We start from the raw sequence: 23417 nt of genomic DNA on the forward strand, positions 1-23417 counted from the left end.
GCATTGCAAGCATATAATTATTTATTTGATTGATAATTAATAATGAAGGGACTAAAATAGCATGATCTTTAAAAATAACGCATGTCATTTAAATACTGAAATCACCCTAAATAGACGGATTATGCCATGCATTTCAAGAGATCAGCAGCAGGCTTTACGCTTAGTTCCAGTCAAATTAAAACAAGTGGACTTTCGCTTAAAGTTTTAAAAAGGAAAGTAAATAAACCTGAAGGTAACAACGATGAAAAATTATTCTTAACTGAAGCCTGATCGCCTTTAATAAACAAAGAAAATTAAGATTTAAGATTCTGATGCCTTTGTTTTGTCCTGACAATATATATATATATTTTTTTTTTCTTTAGGCCGAACTAAGCCCTCTTCCTTAAAAAAGGGACTTTTTAAATTAGATTTAAATTCCCAAAATTAAAAATATATATCCTACTCTTTGATTTATAAAAATTCTCTTTCGTATACAATGAAAATGTGTTTTTCCCCCTCTTTAACAAGAGCAAAGGGTCATACAATGATTTAATTAATTTAGAAAAATGATTTATTAAATATTTGAAGATAAGACTTAAGAGTATATTTACGTTCCTGACCCAGCACATTGGGCTGTTTCCCTCTCCGGGCTCACACAGCCGCACGCACTCTGTCCTCCCCCTCCCTCGCACACTCACCTCAGGTCGTCCGTCGTCCCTCCTCCGTTCTCCTGTTCATCAAATTGCGTGAGCCATCTCCCAGACTCCCACTACTTCTTCTTCACTCTCAAATTCAGAACATTCCTTTTGCCTCTCTATTCAACCGCAATCATCTCATCACTTTTGCCTCCCCTCGCCGCTGCCATCATCCATTCGACGGCGGACTGTGGTTTTAACGCCCCTGCTTTCTCAGGTTTCCTTCTTTTCTCCTTTCTCTCCATAACATTATTTTTCACGCTCATCTCATTTATTGCTATTTTTGAATTAATAAGACGTAGCTGTAGACAATTATTGCTCTCCCTTGGGGGCGACCTATAGGGGTTTGCCTCCGGGGAGATTGATTATTATTTCCAGACCCAATAGGCCCTTGTATGGATGGTGGCCGGACAGTTTGTGGGTTTAATTAATTCTAGAGAAAACGAAAATTTTTTGTCCAGATGCATCGGCCTTAGGGTAAAAATCTATTTGAAATCGTTGGATAGGAAATTACTCGGAATAATCAGCGTGAATTGCCAAATGGGATATGTGTTTTGAATTTCTTTGCGGCTAGATTTAAATACGGGACTCGCGTTTTACAAGCAATTTCAAGCTGCTGGCAGCTTTGGTCTGGACTGTATATCGTCGGCGTTAGATTAGAGGACGAAGCTATTCCCTCTGCGTTTCATTCTTCTGTATTATCTCATTGAAGTATTTGGGTATGTGGAGATCTGTTGCCTCCTTTTACAATTACTCTGAGATCATCCGGATAGGAAGTTGTTTAATTCCAATCACAGGCAAAATACGAGTCTATACCCTCTCCTGTCCTTTATGCATTTTATTCTCAGCACTTGCAAGTGTCTACTACCAACTTGAGCTGGGATTTCCGCGACTTTAATTTGTTTTGATTGGGTGGAAGATTGGATAGTGGTATTCACAAAATATCTAATTGAAAAGGCAAGTAGAAGACTATAACACGCGTTACATTTTCATTTGACCATATGATGATAATATCTATGAGGAAATGGACAAAGACTGTGTGTATTATGTTGATAACATTTGAACTTCGAAGCTTTCTAGAGGAAGAGGATGTTATGATTCATGGGAAATTCTGTTATTAATATTCTTGTTAAAGTGTAAAAGTTAGCTCTGGGTATCGAGACATCAGGAGGCTGTCAGGCATCAAGCAGGACTTGAAGTGGTAGCCTGACTGAAAAAGGGCAGGTTTTCCATTTTGGGAAAGTATTTTAATTTGATATACTGCCAATGAATTGTATGCTGCGATGATTTGGATTTTTTTATTTTAGATCCTTAAAACTGCAAAATATATACTCGTAGTATATGGAGTTTTATCTTGGCTGTGGATCAATGTTGCAACTCCTCGGTAAAGAACATAGAACTTATCAGACCAGTAGAGGACATAATTTAAATTCCTTGCCTGTGTCCTTTTCTTATGCAACCAAAATTTTTAGATAATCATTAATCCAATGAAGTATTTGCGAAATAGTACATACTTAATAAATAATTATTCAAAACTAATTACTGTATAATATCTTATCTGACATAAAGAGGGCATGTGACTATGAACCAATTGGGGATCACGCTGCCAGCCTGATGTACTGGATCAAGTTGATCAAAAGGTGAAGAAAGGCAGAAGACTATTTTTTTGGTCTATGATGAGAGAAAATATGGATTGCTTTTATGGATCGTCTATGGGTTTCAGTGCATGACCTTTTCTTTCAAGGGAGGTTTTGTTTTTTTCGAAAGGGGGGGATGGTAGTATCTCTTGTAGACATCCAAAAGAATCGGAAACCTTTGCTGAGTTGAAGAGCTTTTTAACTTTTGTTTGAGGAGGATCTTTTGTCCGCTGTTTCTGTATTGTTTCTTATCCTCTCCAATAAAATTTCCTTTCTCTATTGGGATGTGCTTTTTATGTTGTTTTTGACAGATTTTGTTTGATCGTAATGCTTGTTGCCTCGAGTCTTCTCACCAGTTAGATATTTGATATGATTATTGATGTGGACTCCATGGTGCTTGGCCCTAGATCTCTTGCCTTTGACAACGTTCCTTTTATCCAAAAATGTCTTGTTTTCATATCCATGTCCATATCTAAAGCTTCATATAACTAGGCTCTAAAACTTCCTTGCTGTAGGACCTAGGTGGCTGCCTCAGCTGCCTTGGACAATGCTAATAATTATATGGATAAATCAGGGTTTTATTGTATAAAATTCCATTTTGAGTATTTAATTCAATAAATGTCTAATCACGTCCATCACTTTTGTTATGATTCTTAGGTTATATTTGGTATCATGATAGAAAGTGGGGAGGAAAGGGAATCTTGAGAAACAAGACATAAATCCTTTTTGAACAATAATATCGATTTTGCCGATAATAGTGTCTGTCCCTATTTATTGCTATTCTTGTCGGGTTTTGAGAATCATCTCTTTTTGCAATAATTCCATTTTGAGTAGTTAATTCAATAAATATCTAAACACGTCCATCACTTTTGATATGATTCTTAGGATCTTTACCTTGATGCAGGTTCTTTCTATATTGCTGAACTAATTCTAGATGAGAGATAAGTCGGATTATCATATCTAGATTGAAGTTGGAAGAGGAAGAGGACAAAGTAAAACTTGCGTTTTTAAGGGGATCAATGGAGATGAGAGTTTCATCTCCAAAGCCATCTCTTGCTCCATCTGATAGCGTCAGTGATCCAGAGGAAAAGGAAGTGAGTGACGAAGATGATGATGATCGGAATCATAAGCATCGGAGGCGGGAAGATCGTTCTCAATCATTGGAGAGAGATGTTACAGAGCCTGTTATAAACAGGCCATTCAGAAAGCGTAACAAAGCTTTTGGGAACCGACATTCTTTCAGGGAAAATGAATCTCAACCCTTTGAAATGATAAAAAGGCGCCCTGGATTGACTTCATTTCCCCGAGCACCTTTTGATATAAATCACAGATCACGGCCAAACCAATCATTTAGTGGAGATCCTGGTGCTGGAAGGGGAAGAGGAAGAGAGGTGGGTTCTTGGAATCAGCGTGATTCTAGGTTCAGCTCAATTGATGTTGCTTCACAGATGGTGCCGCAAGGGTCCATTTCTTCAAGCCTTTACACTGGACGGGGATTGCCAAATGTTTCAAATGCACAAAATGCATCATGGAATGCTTTTGGTTTAATTCCAGGAGTACCCAATGGTGGCTTGGATATGCTTCATCCTATTGGTTTACAAGGACCACTCAGACCACCTATTAATTCATCAGTAAATTTGAGTATCCCTCGCCAAAGATGTAGAGACTTTGAGGAACGTGGTTTTTGCCTTAGAGGGGACATGTGCCCAATGGAGCACGGTGTTAATCGAATTGTTATCGAAGATGTCCAGGTATCTGTTATATTAAGCTATTCCCTATTAATTAAATGCAAATGGCTATTTTCATAATGCTTGACAAGTTCTGTTATAGAAGGCTCTTCCTGGAGTGTTTCTTTGCATTTATTCACCAAGGGACTGAGTTGGAGTAAAAGAAACCTCTGCAACGAGGCTCTGCTAGTTTTTGAGCTTTATGTCAAAATTTGTCTAGGTTAATCATTCGATTTGTGGGGCCTAAGATCAACTATCTTTCCACCACTAATATCATATTTCTCTCTCTGTAATTTCTACTTATTTATGCATATGTATTGGCAAATGGTAAATGATTTTCATAGGTGCGTATGAACCTTCACCTTCATTAAGTGACTTTAGAATCAGCAAGGTCTAGTTTCATGTTGATACCTGGATCTATGGTGTCAAAAATCGTAGGAAAAAGGTGCTTCTGAGCAATTTGGGTTTGTTGCCTATGATTTGAAACAATCATATTAACAATAATCATGTTAGTTTTATTTGAGCGGTGGGTTTGTCGAGCTTGTTTGGACTATCAATCCAATTTAGAGTACTTTTATGCAAACTTGCACTTTGCAGACAATTAGAAATTTAGTATTTATTCTTTTTAATTAGTAGTTAATGTGTTAATCTGATGACTTGTGTTAATGGACTTTTCCAGAAGTTGCAATTTATTAAAAATATGCTGTGTTTCTGTTGATTTAATAGCTTCACTAAAAATCGTTCTTTTATTCTCAATTCAGGGCCTTTCACAGTTCAACCTTCCAGTTTCACTTCCAAGTGCACACGTTATGGGCGCATCAGCTGGATCTGGGTCTTTACATTCAATAAGTGCTTCAGCCACTTCAATGAATAGCAAAGGTATATATGGCAAAGCTGGCAAGTCTGGAATAGGCGATGATGGTTTGGTATTGGGTGGTGCATACCCTGGTCCTGGGGGCACAAGTGGAGCTGATTTTTATGATCCTGATCAGCCCCTTTGGAATGATAGTGGTCTGGAAACGTCAAATGCGCTCCTTAATCTACAGTCATCCAAGATTGATGAAACTGAGCCCTTCTCCAGTGATGCTCCTTCTGATAGGCATAATGTGAGACTATTCAATGCTCCAGATAGAGATTCTTCAATGGGAACAGGAAGAACTTTCACTTCACAGAGTGCTACTTCATCAGTTTGGGCCAGGATTGGTGGTTCAAAAAACAGATCTGATGTGAAAGAAATGGTTAATCCAATGGTGGGTACCTTTCAGTATCCTGATAGTCAGTTAAAAGAAGACAATGATGAATTAAATTGTTTTCACAGCTCTTCCCAGCAAGCTAAGCAAATCATCGCTGATGATGCTGGCCCAAAATCCATGGGTTCATCTCTTAGGGCACAGACTGACATACGCAACATCCGGAAACCATCACAAAAGGCACTACGAACTTTATTTGTAAATGGCATTCCGCAGAAAAGTAACAGAAGGGATGCTCTTCTTTCTCATTTTCAAAAATTTGGGGAGGTTATTGACATTCATATTCCATTGAACAGTGAACGTGCTTTTGTCCAGTTCTCCAAGAGGGAAGAGGCTGAAGCTGCTTTGAAGGCACCTGATGCCGTAATGGGTAATCGGTTTATTAAGCTATGGTGGGCTAATCGTGATAGCATTCCTGATGACAGCATTAGCAGCAGCAATGGTGTAACTGCAACCGTCCTTGGGCATTCATCTGCTTTGGTTCCTTCTCATACGGTTGTCACTGATAGGGGTAAAGATATCCACCAAACAACTGCTTCAAAGACTGTTTCTGATGCATCCCCAGCTCCTGATCAACCTAAGCTTGTGACAGCAAATGGACCAAAAACTGCACCTCCATTGCAAAAGAAGCTTGAAAACTTGGAGCAGCTCAAGGAAGAATTGCGCAAGAAACAGGAAATGCTGGATCAAAAGCGGAATGAGTTCCGACGCCATTTGGACAAACTTGAGAAACAAGTAAAAACTAAAGTCTTCACACTATTTTAACTATGCATGCTTGTTTAGATCCTTTCTGTCTCCCCCCTCCCACATTTTTTTCACTCTTTTTGCATGAACAACACAGAAGGATCCCTTATAAATTATATCTTTCTGCTGCTACATTTACTAAAGTTTCTACTCTAATTGTATATAAGCATGTTAAGATGCCACTCTCTTCCATTGTGTCATATTTTCGGAGAATTACTAAAATAAATCTCAAGAACCTTCAATTAATAGCTTAAGCTTTCAATTTGAATTGATTGTGGACATAGTATTCAAGACCAAGTGATCTAAACTATAGGGTTTGATCCTTTCAACCCCGATTCTATTAATTAAACTGAGTTTCAGCGGCAGAAATGGTGGGCCTGTCTCTGAGTGGGCTTCAAGCTCAGATGTGCTTTTAGTTGAAGATAGTGCAATGTAGATGTCAATTGAAACCAATATGAGCCTTCATTTAAGACTTCTAATTGAGTTGAATTGATCATTCACAAATAAATCCTTGATGTTTTGATCTTTTGCAGGCCACGGGACTCAAGGGTGAAGTAGTTACTGAGCAAGCTGCCAAGAGACCCAAAACAGGCGTGTCAGCTGATGTTAAACTGACTTCTCAATTGTCTGATTCTGGCTTTTGTATGGCATCTCCACATGCAGAGACAATAAGTGATAAGAACAATACATTGGGAACCCTTGTATCTCAAAGTCCGAAAGCAACTGCAATAATTGCACATCAAGAATCCACAGCCAAAGTGCCAATTCGACCATATGCACCTGTAAATAGATACAAATTGGACAATCGTCCCACTTCATTTAAAATCACCTCCCCTTTACCAGCCGGACTAGCAGATGTAAGTCCTCTTACTCTCGTTATATAGAAGGATAATTAATTCATCATATGCTTTTATTTACTTCATCATGTTTTAATCTGACTCATTATCGAGACAAATCCCGTTAGATGCTCGCATGGTAGAACAGTATATGGCAGATTTGCCAAAAGCAGTCCAACCTATTTCGTACCCTATGATTTTAGTTGTCTTTCAGAGAAATGAGAAGTTAGTGGTAAGTACCAGAAAGACTATTGCAATGTACCGTACTGTTGATTAACAAGGAGAGTTGACTGCCCAAAATGTTTGTTAAAGATACGTTAAATATTTTGCTTAATGAAATACTAAGTATTTTTACTCGTATAGGTAGAGGAAGAAAAAGAATGAATGAGGGAATATGGATTTAGACAAGAAATAGTGGTTAGTGCTGCTTGCGACAAACTTCATGGGGTTGGTCATGATCTCTTTCTCACCTCTTGTTATTCCATATTTTTTTTGGGGACTTAAATATGATGTATCCAAATCACATTTGAAAAGCAGACATTTGATAATTACCTGCTTTCAGCTACACATGCTCAAGAACATGAAAATGATGTTGAAGAATCTCATTTTGAAATTTACCTATTAACTGATTGATAAGTTTTGGAACCATATATCCAAAAGAAAACGAAAGAAACTAGTTGGGTGATCAGTGTTGCTGTCTGGATCAGTAGTTGCTGATGTTATTAAATCAAACAATTCTTTGCAGGTGAAGTATGATTTAAGAGGTTTTAGTGTTCTTTATATGTTCAACGACTATAATGTCTTGCATATGAGACTTGATTAATTTCATGATGTCTTATAAAATCCAACGTGTCAATGGCATGCAATCATTTGTGAGAAATATTCAAATTTTTATTATAAGCTTCTCCCCCAGGTCCTTGATTGGATCAGAAACTGAGTTCCTTAAATATCAGTTCCCTCCAGAAAAAACAGTGCTCCAAGGGCATAGTGCTTTGCTTCTATTATTCATATCTTATGCATTTTTTGGGGTGAGAGATTTAGAAGGGAAAGTGAGTCAAAGAAGGATCGACTCAATCCTTTGTTTTGTTACTAATGGATGGAGGGAAGGAAAAATTTCTTTGTTCCTTCTTTCCCCATGTATCTCTACTTGTGATTTTTGATTCCCTCCCTTCTTTCCCTCCCTATTCCCTAACATACTTTTAGATTTGGCCTTAGTATGACAGTATTGTGAATATGGACCGTATTTGTGAGCCATGAGCGAAATGATAGTTTAAGGTTGTACGTTTGATATGATGGAGTCAGCATCCAAGATGCACTAATACCTCTGTATTCACGTATTTGCGTTGTTGGGTATGGAGTCCTTTCCTGTTTTTATTTTTATGTGTTTAGTTTGGATGGAACAAGGCAAGTGGTTAACACATAATGTTATGCTTCATGCCAGTTTGTTGACGCTTTCATTATTTGTCTATCAGGCTGCTGTCTTGAAAGACCACTTCTCACCATATGGGGAGATTTCTGCGGTAGAGCTAGAGGACGTGGGAGACCATGACAGTAGCCAGTCGGAGGCTCGTGTAAGCTTCACTACGCGTCAGGCAGCTGAGAGGGCATTCACTAATGGGAAAAGCTGGAAGGATCATCATCTCAAATTTATGTGGCTCACGCCTAGTAATTCTAGCACTGTAAGAAAAGTATCTGCTTCCAAGGAGCCCATCGATACAGACGATCAACCAAAAGAAAAAGACCAAGTTATGCAAGACACTAATATATCTGGGGATAAAGACCCTTTGGATTCTGGAGTTAAAAGTTGTTCGGAGCATACGGATGATCAGCCAGAAGAAGACCATGTTATGGCGGAAAGTATTGCATCAGGAGACGACGAAACCCTAAACTCTGGAGCTAAAAATAGTTCGGAGCACACGGAAACAGGTGAGGATCGTCAGTGCAGTCAAACTTCTGCCGAACAATCACCTGAAGGCAGTGTTTGTTGAGGATCTGCTGATAGTCAGATTTGTACAGCGAGGTAAAATGTTTAATCTTTTAAATTCTAATTTTCAGGAGCCTTTTTTAACAATTTCTAAAAATTCATTTTCCCATGTGCTTACTTTTTAACGCTCAAGACATGTAAGAGGGATCTTTCGTTCTTTTTTGCTGCCGCCTGTATTGGGTGGTATAGTTTGAATGGTGCATCCTGTTGTTTTTGCAGCCTAGGTATTCGTAGGGTCAAAGATTTAAAGTTAAAAACTCTGTTGAACACGATTGATGTTACATAGCAAATATTTTGGATCTATGCATGCAAAATATATAAAGCGGGGTAGTTTTTGCTCCTTTGCAACTTCTGCTTGTTCACTTTGGGAATATACCGAATATAGGTAGTTTGTTTTTTTGGTTGATATTTACAATCAGGATTTTAATAAAATTATTATTATACGCGGAAACGATTCATGATTCAGAATGACATGATTGATTTTATTGAAAAACTATTTAATATTGTGTTTTTATGACGCTCTCTGAATGGATCGATCTGTTTATGGGTCATTTGTTTTCACTTCATTCCGCATTTTATTATCTTGCAAAAAAGCATTATTTTCTCGGCAAATTACTTAAGAGTGACCGACGCTGATACAGCAATTTACGAATTTAGTTCAATGGCTGTTTTGTTATGCACCAACAACCCCTTTATCTTTATAATTTCATTCGGGCTAATATTTATTTTTCCTCGTTGCATCTTCTTGGAATAATATGACATCAGGGGAAGGCAAAAAAAAAAAAAAAAAAAAAGAAAGAAAGAAAAGATATGAAGAGTTTTTCCTTTCGTGGGCCTCCCTGCAAGCTTCGTGATTTGAAGGAAGAGGCGGAACCGCAGAATCATTGTGCCATGTTTGTCGTTGTTGATTGAAACGGCGAAAAACGCATAGCTGTAGTGCTTCTATCGTCTAATCTTCAGATCTAACCCATCTCATTGAGAAAAACAGCAAAGTTCTTAATGAACGACAAAAGAAGCAAATACAAGGGATACCATCGTCTTCCACATTTCAAGGAAAACGAGTTGGAAAATTTGGGAGAGAACAGTGATGAAATGAGAGCAATCAAGCCTTCAAGCACTTATCGCCCACCAACAAAAAAAAAAAAATCACCGAGTAACAGACTGCAGTCTGCAGCTACCATTAAGAAAGTGTTTGGGTGAGTGTAAAAGTGCTTTTCAATAACAAAAAGAGTTTTTGTTTAGGTGTGTTGTTCTCAGATATACTTGATTATGTTTGAGGGATAGAAAAAACTGATAAATATGATAAATAAGTCTTATATTTAGAATCAAAATTAATTAATAATTAGGTCTTATATTAAGAACAAAAAAGAAATAGACTTATCTCCCACGCTGCAAAATACAATACGATATAAACTCAAAAACTTCGGCAGGAAACATGTTTGAGTAAAACCAGCCTTAAATTTCTCCCATAAACTAATCCTTCTCTTGAAGTTGACCCCCAGCCATAGAATTTTACTTTAATGTGACCATAACAACCAGTGTTTTTGTCTTCACTGGAATGGCACATCAGGTTTGATAAATGTCCCCCCCCCCCCCAAACTTCAAGAGAATCTATCCAAAAATCGTTCATGTCTCAAATCAAATGTCGCAAGGAAAATTAAGAACTCTAATACTATAGGCTATCTCTGGTTCTTAATTAATATAAGTCACTAAATGTAAACCCTCACCTAATAGGAATTTGAATTTTAATTCGTTGTGTTGTGAGTGATTAGTAAATCAATCCTTGTTAATGTCAGAAAGTTAAATTTTAATTCAAAATATAAGATTTCATTTTATTTTGTTTCATAAATTTATAACTTTTTTAAAAAATATCCTTATTGATGGTAAGAGAATCCTACCAAAAAATAGTTTCAATACATATGATTAAAGTTTAAAAAAGCCAATACATATTTGTTAACTAATTTTCTTAATATTTTTAAATTAATTATTTAGTTTTTATATTAAATTGAGATGTAATACCTGAAAAATGTTGCCAACCTCTGATTTCCTCCAAAATAAACCAGGCCACAATAACAGTTGGAATCCACTTCCGTACAGCACCCCTATTTACACGTTGGTAAGTGGTGAGACATGTTGAATGAAGAACAAAAGGCTCTCCAAAGCTGACACAGAAACACAGAAACCAACCCCAAAATATCCCTTTTTTAATATTTCGTTCCAAGGCGTTGCTCTGACTTCTCTGTCAGAAAAGTTGGAACGTGTGAAAATTTGGTCAATATATTGCAATTGATCCCAGTGAGTCCGCAGTGTTTTACTGCAAGCTATCATGTCTACCCAATCCTCAATTTATAGACCTAATTCATTGTTTAACGATCCTGAGTGTGACCAAATCAGGTGTTTCTGGTTTGCCTCTCCCCATGATCTCATGTATCATTGATAATTTTACTTAAGAGTCAAGAATGCCATGCATCAGGTCATCAGGTGGCCTAGAGGCTGTATACGGAACCTATGCCAAAAGTTATGCTACACTTGAAGCATGCGATGGCCCGGCTTCTCTATTCTTGTTTCACTATTTTCTGCAGTCCATGGATTACGTGCTTAATTGTTAAACTATTTGGAGCATATCCCACATTTTGCAGCCTATCCTGAAGCTCCATCAACTCGGTAAATTGACCAATCTCAGAAGAGACTTCAACAATTGCATTGTAGCTTTCATTATCGTAAACTTGAAACTCCTTGGCAAATAATTTCAATAATGACTCTGCTTTATCAACATTCCTCTCCTTGCAACAACTTTTGATTAGCGCCCTGCATATTTCTTTATCAGGTAGAAAACCCATTTTAACCATTTCTTCCAATAACCTTTCAGCTTCCCAATTCCTGTTGTTTCTGCACAAACAGCTTATAATAGCTCCATATGCTGTGAGATTTGGCTTCATACTCTTCTTTATCATCTCAGATTTTAATACTACCGCATCGTCCACATTATCAACTACACATAGGGATTCAATAATTTGATTGTATGTGGTTTTTTCTAGCACATAACCATCATGAGAGATTCTTTCTAAAAGATTTCTGGCAGCAAAAGGTCGACCTTCCTGACACAATGCGATAATAAGATAATCAAATACATCATTAGGAATCTTAATTCTAAACCTCTGAAGCTCCACAATCAGATTCAATGCTGCAAGCAGTTTTCCATCTCTTCCATATGCTTCAACGATATGCCTACAAGTGAAACTGTCTGGGCAAACCCCATTTCCAATCATATCATACAACAGCGATCTAGATACATGCATCTTACCTTCTTTACAGTAACCAAATATGAGAGTATTATATGACACAATGTCAGGATCTAGCCCTCTGTTAACCATCCTATGGAAAAGTTGATGAGCTTCCCTGATCTTCCCCTCTCGACAGAGGCCATTCATCAAGGCTGTGTACGTAATCAAATCAGGCATCACACCCCTCCTGTACATGATCTTATACAGATGGAATGCATCTCCCAACCTTCCTTGCCTGCAATAGCTATTAACCAGTGTGTTATACGTAACTAAGTCAGGTTCAAATCCTTCTTCTTCCATCTTCTCCAGGAATCCATTCACCTTATTTGTATCTCCAATTTTGCACAGAACATGGGTCAAAATGTTGAAGGTGTGACCATTCCTGTGTATCCCAAGTCTTCCCATCTCTTCATATACTTCCCAACAGTGACCAATATAATTAAATTTGGATAACCCATTTAACAGAAAATTGCAGACTATAACACTAGGGATAAAACCAGCCTCTATGGTTTTTCTGAAAGTTCCTAATCCCTTCTCAACCATACCCACCTTAAGATAAGCCTTGGTGAGCATATCAAAGATAAGAGGACTCCAATTACAATCCTCAGTACACGCAACAAGATTTTGAAATACATCCTCATTTGGAGAAACTTGCTCAACTAAATGTATTAATTCTGACAACAATTTCATGGCCTGTGGGCGCATTCGTGACCAAGTAAGTATGTGAACAATTATACAATAGTTTTGAACAGTGGGTCTGATGCCCAAGTCATTTTTAACCCAATTGAAAAAAGTTAGAGCCGAAGAGCAGTCAGACTGGCACCTCAGCAAAATCTTTGAAATTTCACGGGGACCCATATGTGGAAGAATATCTTTGATATCATTCTGAAGAAGATTAAGGTGAAAACTTTTCTGTTTAAGGCTTGAACAAATGAGGCTGACTATATTATTGGGGTTCTGGGTAGGGGCAAGGAAATTGTAGAGGGGATTTGAAATGGGTTTCGACGAAGAATCCGGTACAATTGAAAGAGAAGACGAAGAAGACAACGATGTCGACCAAAGTGCCGATGATTTCGTGAAACTTGCGTTGAAGGAGAATTCTGAAAGACTATTCCAGTGGGGTGTATGAGGTGCAGATGTAGAGTGATTTAAAGCAACAAGGATTTTGTCAGTAGTCGAAAAGATTGAAGATCGAGACATTAAGTGTTTACAAGCATGACAGAAGAGAGAGCGATAGAGAAGCGTACCAAGTAACAGAGAACCCGCCATATTTCGTCTCTTTGGCGACATCAAGTATCGCAACGGAGCGATCATCGACATCAAGTTCGCTTTTCTACTTGGGCCTCCTTATTTTCCCCCTTTTGCTCCGTCGTTCGTGTTCGAATATAAACCTTTGCAACTCGGTTTTTATGGTGTTTTTCAGAGCAATAACAATATGAGCTTGTCTCCGGCAACGGCGGCAGCATTGGCCTCCGTACCCTCTCGATTAAAGATTGGACAGAGTGACAGTGAGCAGAAGCGTGAAGAACGCTGTTGGGAAACCAAGGGTGGGAAAGGAGAAGTCGATATTTCTGCTGGAAAGGCAGGCCCGGGTGGACCCATTTCCTATTCATTTAGGATGGTGAAATGAAAAGATAAAGCGAGATACCTCAAATATTTAGACATATGTTACAAATTAATAATTAATAAATGTATACTAAAAATTAATAATCATCATTCCTCTTGAGCCTTATCATAGCAGGAATTACAGATACATTTGCAGAAATGACAAAGAAGTTCTTGGGTTCCATTAGAGGGCCAACAAAGAGGAAGGTATACTTGAAGAATACATTTGGAAACTAATATTTTCAAGAGCAAAACTTATGAAGTAACTAATGCCGGAAGGCATTCAGTTTGAGCATAGCCTATCCAGACTACTATTTATTTCTTTTAAAGGGAAAAATTCACCTTCCTCTGGGCCTGTTCAGTGTGCTGGAAGGACTTCTAAAGAAATTTGAATAGGAAAGTAACCAAGAATTGGTCTTTAATGAACTGGAACATTTTGGGCCCAAAACCATGTGTGGAATTTAAGGGAAAGTATGTGGAATTCTATCACACTATGATTATTAGAATAATACTCCTCTGATCCTTAATATAAGATCCATTTAACTAATTTAATTAGATTAAAGAAATTAGGTAAGTTAGTTAATTATAAGAAATGTGACAAGTTTTTCCTAAAATACTATAATCTTTTTTAATACTCCTTCTTTCTCTTCTACTTGATTATGGTTGAGGAAGTATCTATAGGAGTAATTTAGAGAAAATTGATAAATATGAGAAATGGATCTTATATTTATAACCAAAACTAATTCAACAATTGAGTCCTATATTAAGGACTGGAGGAATAGAAAGGAATCGTGAAGATGTGAAAAGACTAAAAATACACCAAGAAATAAGAATTGTTAAAAATAGAGAGAGAGAGAGATGGAGGACGGAGAGGGAGGGAAGAGAAGAGAGAAAAGAGGTCCTTCTGATCAATTTTTCAATAGGTGCTCAAATTTTTGTTTCCATGTAAAGCACATCACTATTACATGGGTCTAGCGGTGGAAGCCCATCCTTCAAATCTGTGGAATCTTGATTCCCTGGGGAATAGTTTTCAACAACATCAAACATGACAAAATTATGATTCCCTTTCTACTCTCACTTCCACTGCCACATCCAGGATTCCAGAATACCAAACGCAATATTACTTTGGGATCAAAGCTTCTGCTCAGGCATGCTTACCTTTGTGCCGGAATTGGACCTTGATATATGTAGTTAGTTAGAAAAGGGGCCTTATAGTAAATTGTCATGAGAGTTTGTTATAGAGAGAGAATATCAGGAATGACGATATATGCTCTGTAACCTGCCTTGATTTCATTTTGTCGAATGAATATTCTCTTGTCTCTTACTGCCCATAACAAAAAGGTATCAGAGCTTCCGTTTCCGGCCAATGGCGCCTCCGGAGACGCGATCCTCCGATCGTCTCGCTGAAGTAGAACACCGTCTAGATAAGCAACAATCGGTCCTGGACCAACAGTCGCAGGACATTTCTGATCTCAAGGTCCTGCTTCAGGACATTTCTTCCAAGATTTCTGCGATGAACCAGAACGTGTCTAAGCAACCGGTAGCTGGAGAAAGTTCCCCCCGCATTCCTGCTTTCGGCTCTTTCCACGAACTCCACAGTAACAACTCATCCGCTTCCTCTTACTCTATCGCCACTAAACAGAGCCGAGTCGATTTTCCAAAGTTCGATGGCACTGATTTCCGCGGATGGGCATATCGGGTTCGCCAGTTTTTTGCTGTAGATGGGACACCGCTGGATCATCGAATCCGTCTTCTAAGTATTCATCTCGAGGGCCACGCACTGCGCTGGCATCAAACTTTCATGCGCCACCGTTCTTTCGCCGATATATCCTGGGTTGAGTACTTTAAAAATATGGAAATCAAATTTGCTGATGTGAGGGAGGAGAACCCGACTATTGCTCTGAAGAAGCTACAGCAATCTACTGATTCAGTCGCTGATTATGAAAAAAAATTTGATGAGCTTTTATCTGAAGTGGATATCCCTGAAGAGGTTGCTATCAATCTTTTCATAGGAGGCCTACGGACAGATATCCAAAAATTCGTCCTCAACGCAGCGCCACCTTCTTTAGCTGGCGCAATGTCCTCTGCTCGGATGCATGAAGCAACAATACAGGCGCTCCATGATCACTCACCGGCAGCAACTCGTCGTCCTGGATTCGGGTATTCGATGGGCCCCAAGTCCATTTCGTATATGGACTACTCTGCACAGGACAGGCCCAAAACGCAGACACAGGCATTATCAGCTAGACCACTGGATTCTCCCACTACGTCGTCTTCCCGGATATCATCAGCTGCCAAACCCACACGTCAACTATCAAAAAAAGAAATGGATGATCGACGCATGAAAGGACTGTGTTATTGGTGCCCAGAAAAGTATACAAGCAGCCATAAGTGTAAAGATTCTCACCTGTTTACACTAATGGTTGATGAAGATGACGATTGCTTTGAAGATGCGATGGGCGATGCTCAAATCGACGCTGTGGGAACGATTAATGCCATCGAAGGGGATGATAAAGCTTCTACGGTGAAACTTCTGGGTCAGATTAAAAACCAGAGGGTTATCATTCTAATCGACACGGGCAGCACTCACAATGTACTGGATTCCTCTATTGTCAAACGTCTCCAGTTGAAAGCCCAGGAACGTAGTGCTGTTCGTCTCACCGTGGCAGATACCCAAAAGGTAACGATCTCTAAGCATTGTCCGAATCTCTCGTGGGAAATGGGCAATTCTACTTTCTCAGCTGATTTTTTAGTAATGAAAATAGGGGGTTATGATATGATTTTGGGTACCCAATGGTTGAGAACTATCGGCCGATTTTCTATGGATGTGGAGTTGAAAATTTTTGAGTTTCATTATCAAGGGACCCGGGTAGAATTGCGTGGGGTGGGTTACCACCTACCATCCCCTGCAAAGGAACTTACATCTACGCATGATATAATGGCCGCTGTACATGTCTTTCTGCTTCAAGCTTCCTCTCAATTACAACTCGGGCTGCCTACTACTTCTTCATTAGATGAACCCCAGCAACACGAATTGACTCAACTCTTAAACAAATTCACTGATGTTTTTGTGGAACCTACCGAATTACCTCCTTCACGTGTATTTGATCATTCCATTCCCCTTCAACATGATCGACCTATTAATTGCCAGCCATACCGTTATGGTCCAGCTCAGAAGACTGAGATTGAGCGACAGGTGAAAGAGATGCTTGGTCATGGGATCATACAGGAGAGTTCTAGCTCCTTTGCTGCCCCAGTAGTTCTCGTCCAGAAGAAAGAGGGTACCTGGAGATTTTGTGTTGATTACAGAAAATTAAATGAAGCTACAATCAAAAACAAATTCCCCATATCGGTCATTGAAGAGCTATTGGATGAATTGACAGGGGCCATGTTCTTCTCCAAACTGGATTTAAGGTCCGGTTACCATCAAATTCGAATGAAGCAAGATGATATTCCTAAAACGGCTTTCAGAACCCATGAGGGTCTCTATGAGTTTGTGGTCATGCCTTTTGGGCTGACCAATGCCCCTGCTACATTCCAGGGCCTTATGAATTCTGTGTTCAAAGCTTTCTTGAGGAAATTTGTCTTAGTTTTTTTTGATGACATATTAGTATACAGCAAAGATTGGGGTTCACATTTACAGCATTTGGAAACTGCCTTAGTGACTTTGAGGCAACATCGATTATTTGCTAAAGCCTCTAAATGTATTTTTGCTGCCACCCAACTTAACTATCTGGGTCATATTATTTCAGCCAAAGGGGTTCAAGCAGATCCAACGAAGCTCGACGCAATTTCTTCTTGGCCTGTTCCGAGCTCTATCAAAGAACTGAGGGGATTTTTGGGCCTTACTGGATACTACCGGCGCTTTATTCGAAATTATGGGGCCATTAGTAAACCTTTAACAGAGTTATTACGCAAGGATGCTCCCTTCATTTGGTCCACGACTGCAAATGATGCTTTTGTTCAATTAAAGCAGCTTCTGACTTCACCACCGGTTTTGACACTTCCAAATTTTCATGACACTTTCGTTGTGGAAACAGATGCCTCTGGTACTGGTTTAGGGGCTGTCCTATCTCAGAATGGACATCCTATAGCTTTTGCTAGCAAGGCTTTACCTTCTAAAAAGAAGCCTCTGTCTGCATATGAAAGGGAATTGCTGGCTATCATTTTTGCTGTCAGGCAGTGGAGATCTTATTTGTGTAGTAACAAATTTATAATTAAAACGGACCATTTACCCCTGAAACATCTATTGGAGCAGCGTGAATTGAATCAAGATCAATGTAAGTGGCTCCATAAATTGTGGGGATTGAATTATGACATAGTCTACAGGAAAGGGAGTGACAATACTGTGGCTGACGCCTTGTCTAGGCGCTCTGAAGGTTCTTGTTTTGCCTTGTCTGTCCCGGTTTCTCCACTGTATGAACGGGTTCGTGACTCCTGGCTTGTTGATGACCACTTGCAGCAGCTAATTAAGGCTCTGGAAAAGGATCCTGCGTCCCACCCTAAGTTCACATGGCAGCATCAATTGCTCAAACGCAATGGTAAGCTGGTTGTTGGAGCTGACCGTACTCTTCGTACTGATTTATTATCATTTTTCCATGCTGACAGCATTGGTGGACACTCTGGTATGAATCCTACTTTTAAAAGACTTTCTGCTTTCTTCTATTGGAAAGGTTTAGAAAAAGATGTCAGGAATTTTGTCAGGGAATGTTCTGTGTGTCAACGCTTTAAACCTGAATTAATTGCTTCCCCTGGCTTGCTCCAACCACTGCCTATTCCAGAGAATGTTTGGACTGACCTCTCTATGGATTTTATTAGTGGTCTCCCCTAATCCTATTCTAAAACCACTATTTTAGTAGTTGTTGATCGCTTATCTAAGGCAGCACATTTTATGGCCCTTAAACATCCCTTTACTGCTGTGGAAGTGGCTCAGATTTTTCTTGATAATGTGGTTAAATTACATGGCTTTCCAAAAACTATTGTGACCGACAGGGACCCTGTGTTCTGTGGTAAATTTTGGAGGGAACTTTTCCGTTTGTATGGTGTTAAGCTCCATTATTCTTCTGCATACCATCCTCAAACGGATGGTCAGACTGAGGTGCTGAATAGATGCTTGGAGTGTTATCTCCGCTGTATGACTGGTGACTTTCCTAAGCAATGGGTGAAATGGTTATCCTTGGCAGAACTATGGTATAATACCACTTACCATTCCTCTATTGGTATGTCACCGTTTGAAGCTGTGTATGGGATGGCACCACCAGTTCATTTACCGTATATTGCTGGGGATTCTCCTAATGATCTCGTAGACCGCACTTGTTTATCAAGAGAACTGGTTTTGCAACTCCTGAAGCAACACTTGCTTCGAGCTCAACACCGAATGATTCAGCAAGCTAATAAAGCTCGGTCAGAACGCCACTTTGTTGAAGGTGATATGGTTTATCTCAAATTACATCCTTTTCGAAGGAACTTATTAAACAATTCCTCCCTTCATAAATTAGCTGCTCGTTACTTTGGTCCCTATAAAGTATTGAAGAAAATTGGTGCTGTTGCTTATGAACTTGAGTTGCCTCTTGGTACACGGATTCATCCAGTTTTCCATGTGTCTTTGCTCAAAAAACACATTGGACCTACAGCTGTTCTTGCTCCTACTTTACCCCCTGTGGATTCTGAGGGTCATTTCCTACTGGAGCCAGAGGAAATATTGGGCCGTAGGCTGGTTAAACGTCATAATCTTCCGGTCACTCAAGTGTTGGTTCGCTGGAAATTTTCCCAACCTGAAGATGCAACATGGGAAGACCTCTCAATAATTCAGCAGCAGTTCCCTCACTTCCAGCTTACAACACCGCCGAATACCACCATCCTTGTGGACAAGGATTCTTCTTAAAGGGGGGGAGTATTGATATATGTAGTTAGTTAGAAAAGGGGCCTTATAGTAAATTGTCATGAGAGTTTGTTATAGAGAGAGAATATCAGGAATGACGATATATGCTCTGTAACCTGCCTTGATTTCATTTTGTCGAATGAATATTCTCTTGTCTCTTACTGCCCATAACAGACCTGCAAGGTAATCTTTCACATGCTTTTCAGTGACAATCCAAGCAGTGTAAAAACATTAACAAATAAGATACATAGTAAAAACCAATAATTTAATTATAACCAAAGAAATTTAGTTCACAAAGTTTACTGAATCCTTCAATAGCAAGATATCCTTTGCAAAGTAAAATGGAAACTACCAATTAAATCAGCTTCACAAGGGTGGGCAAGGCTTTGCAAGCCAATAGATTTAATTATCGGATCTTGGCTCTCAATGCGAGACTGTTATGCAAACACAAAAGCACGATATCTCAAGAAAGCATGCACCAGACAAGAAGAATCAAGAAAACGATATATCGATATCACATGCGGAAACAGGCAAGATGAGGTCAACACCCCTATCATGGTTTTTCTGGCAAACATCTCGAATGGAATCGGCTCGGCTGACTGCAGATTATTCTATCTGGCACAAAATCAGTTGACCCTTTAGCAAGCAACATCCCGTGTGTAAGAAGAATGAAGAAAAGGTTGGGCCTTGTTAGCTACAAGACTCTAGTGAAACCGCCAATAACAATCAAGCAAGCAACATCTAAATACAGTGAATATCTTAAGTCGAAGGAAATCTATTATAGCACTTAGAATCGAAGATTCGAGGCACAAGTGAGACGCTATGACATGAGTTGTTTGAGGTTCTCAATCATCAACCAAGTGTAAGAAATGACTAGAAAATATTATGCCCTTAACTAGCCCAATTCGATTTTTGCAGCTTGGTCTGTAATAAAACCTTCAATTTGCCCCACCAAAAGCTTCGTTTCTTTGATGTTCTGCATGTTCTGATCCAATCTTGTTCTGGAGCTGTTCATAATGGAGGCGTGAAGTTCCAGACAGTGTCAAGGTCAGCAAAGCATTCTTGGGAACATGTCTTCCGTGCTATCATCCGGAGAGTGGTCCTAATAACACTTTGATTACAGGATGGACGTTTTAATCATGAACAGAATTATAATGATACAGGGATCTAGTTTATATAGTTTACCCCTGTCACATGCTAAGTTTTATTTTATTACCGGTATACTTCCCTCCAACAAAATAACCCACTGTTAGCAAGGAAGGCAGGCCAACACACGTATCACCTATAATCATTAACTCCCAGCCTAGTTACTTGAAGCAAAAGTGAATCAGGAGAAGGCCTTTAATAATCTCGTTAACCTTCCACCTCTTTCTTAAGCGTCTCAAGTCCCAGCTCCCTGACATACCAAGGTAAGCCAAATTAATTGCAAAGCTCCTATAGTGAACCTAATAACCTTGCATGCGACCAACTAATTAATAGTAGTTTTTGAAAGCCGCAGATTTATATTAATTCCTCGTGTTTACTTTTCTAATTCTCCAGTCAGCTATCATTCAAATGTTCTTCAGTAGTCAATTTTTCATTTCCATTTTTTATCTTTCTATGGAAAAAAAACAGCACGGCTCTGCAGCATTAAACAGCAACACAAAGATCACAATGAAAAACTTATTTGCAGACTCCCAAGAGCTCGATCATTGAGAGTAAGAGACAGAGGAACCCAACCTGTAGCAAGAGAAACATAGAATTAGGCATACGACAAGAAACAACTATACTATTATTTGAGTTTGACATAAAAACAACTACAACTTGTTTGGTAGTTAGACAGATCACACAAGGCTCATGACGTGAAACCTGTTCCTCTAACATTTCAAGGAAAAATTGCAAGGCAGTGCCAGAATGAAGTATAAATGATGGTTTCTTGATGTAATTATGGATGCCACTTTTAAAGTAAATGCGACATCAGTTCAAAGTTAAAACATGAAGATCTATGACTTTAAATTATAGTTGAAGACCCATGCTGTAAAACCACATAAGTACTACAAAAATCCACAAGAGAGACCACCACAACAATTAAAGAAAAATAAAAGCCATTTCAACAATTTTTAGCAACTTTGTTAAGCATAGAAATGATACTACAGGTGACGTAAGTGGAATCATTGCAGAGTGTGAAGCAAGAGACGGCAACATTTCAACAATCTTTAGCTGCAAGGCCTCCTGCAAGATTCCGATTCTTTAGGCAAAGCCTACCATTGCGAAAGCCAACAATAAATAAAAGCCATTTTCTAGTAGTCACCTAATCACTAATGGAAACTCACCCACAATCATTGTTATTGCTTTGAAGAAAGACTTCAATTTTCTACGAAAACAGAACAAAGTTTATTCGCATACCACCATATTGGATGTATGATTGCATTTTCTTGTCACTGCATGATAGAGAGGCTTTCCTCAATCGATCTTGCTATTCTTTACTATTACTGAATGCATTCAAGTGACCGAAAGTCATGAATATGTGAGAGACTCGCTGAGCTGCTACTTGTGCTGCTTTTCTGTCAAACCAAACATAAGTGCAGATTTCCCTCTTGAGTATCGCATGAGAATATCTGAAATCAATTGCATATATGAAATGACGAAATTCTTAAATCAATTGCAAAGAGAACATGAAGCTGTTCAATGGTAGGCTCAACTCTCCCTGCTTACCAAAAGTATAATTTTGAAGTCGCTGCATGGTGACAAAACATCAAAATCAGGCATTCGCATTAGCTTAGTTGGTTAGACTGCTTCTTTATCAGTAACATATTTTTCTTCCCAACACCAGACTGACTTTCTCAAATAGAAAGTCATTTTCGGCCGAGGCATGGCCTGTGTAGCAGAATAATAACAGATGATACCAAACATTTCTACATAACATATATATAAATAAGAACATATATGCCAAAATAATAACAACAATAATGATAAAGAACCCTTGTTGCTGTGATCTCCTTCTCCAAAGGGAAATACTTGTCACCCAATTGCATATATCACAAAAGGAGTTCAAGTTATAGAAACCATTCATGAGCTTCATTAAAATTACATTAACAATCTCTCTATTTTCAAAATTTATATCCACCATCTTCCCATGTATTATGATGTACATAACTCTTCTAAAATTAAAAATTATCAGTATCCTCAATATTTGCAATAGTAGCAGAGTCAGCTAGGGAGCGGACTTGAGCAAGGGGATATGATTTCATTTTAGGATAGCGGGCAACCATTTTTATTCTACCAACAATTGCTTCTAGAGCAACTCCTCGTGGATCATTCAACAAATGAACTTAACGAAAAAGTAGTAGTGGGTTGTCGCTCAAAAAGCTAAAGCCACCATCTTTTATGCCAAAACGTGACACTGCATCAAATCTCTATCCATCGAGAAAGAGTGATATAATTTAATCATCTCCACTAATGGCAATAAACCAACCCATTACTCGTGCATTTGCATCTTTGTATCTGCAGGTACCCCAATAAAAGTGATGCACAGGCATGAAGGAGAGAACCCCACAAGTTTTTAGCCGATGAGAAAATGATCCATCTCAAAAAAAGTTATCGGTACCGCTATATAGATATATGCATATCTCATCTCAGAAATAATCATTAACCCTACTCTACTAGGCCTGGCCTATGACTTATGATAAATCATAGCACTTGCATGTGAGGGGCATTTGAAAAACAGTGACACTTTATGCATCCATGTTAGGGGTACTAAAAGTAGTGCAGACATGAAAAATCTACACCAATGTGCAAAAAGTAGTCCCCTGCTTA

At 38.8% G+C, this 23417-nt stretch overlaps 2 protein-coding genes across 3 annotated transcripts; one reads left to right on the plus strand and one right to left on the minus strand.

Annotated features, from left to right (window-relative positions):
• The first annotated feature begins 629 nt into the window (after positions 1-629).
• LOC114729505 (zinc finger CCCH domain-containing protein 41) lies at positions 630-9205 on the plus strand. 2 transcript variants are annotated; one of them, XM_028916508.1, is made up of 6 exons: positions 630-891; positions 3216-4062; positions 4800-5799; positions 5881-6023; positions 6566-6889; positions 8341-9205. In XM_028916508.1, the coding sequence occupies exons 2-6, from the start codon at positions 3331-3333 to the stop codon at positions 8854-8856; spliced, it is 2715 nt and encodes a 904-aa protein (XP_028772341.1). In that variant the 5' UTR covers positions 630-891; positions 3216-3330; the 3' UTR covers positions 8857-9205. The 2 variants fall into 2 exon arrangements, with proteins under 2 accessions (XP_028772341.1, XP_028772340.1); XM_028916507.1 differs by having other exon boundaries at positions 4800-6023.
• Positions 9206-10865: 1660 nt separating this feature from the next.
• On the minus strand, positions 10866-13489 carry LOC114729502 (pentatricopeptide repeat-containing protein At5g40400-like). Its single transcript, XM_028916502.1, has one exon. The coding sequence runs from the start codon at positions 13454-13456 to the stop codon at positions 11408-11410; it is 2049 nt and encodes a 682-aa protein (XP_028772335.1). The 5' UTR covers positions 13457-13489; the 3' UTR covers positions 10866-11407.
• Between the last annotated feature and the right edge of the window lie 9928 nt (positions 13490-23417).

This window comes from Neltuma alba, unplaced genomic scaffold (genome assembly GCF_004799145.2).
Source record: "Neltuma alba isolate B1F8T4 unplaced genomic scaffold, ASM479914v2 tig00012640_pilon, whole genome shotgun sequence".
Taxonomy (NCBI): Eukaryota; Viridiplantae; Streptophyta; class Magnoliopsida; order Fabales; family Fabaceae; genus Neltuma; species Neltuma alba.

Coding starts and splice junctions, on each gene's coding strand:
- LOC114729502 (XM_028916502.1), bottom strand. CDS start 13,456: ATGTCGATGATCGCTCCGTTGCGATACTTGATGTCGCCAAAGAGACGA.
- LOC114729505 (XM_028916507.1), top strand. CDS start 3,331: ATGGAGATGAGAGTTTCATCTCCAAAGCCATCTCTTGCTCCATCTGAT. Junction 4,063..4,799: donor TTGTTATCGAAGATGTCCAG/GTATCTGTTATA, acceptor TTCTCAATTCAG/GGCCTTTCACAGTTCAACCT. Junction 6,890..8,340: donor TACCAGCCGGACTAGCAGAT/GTAAGTCCTCTT, acceptor TTTGTCTATCAG/GCTGCTGTCTTGAAAGACCA.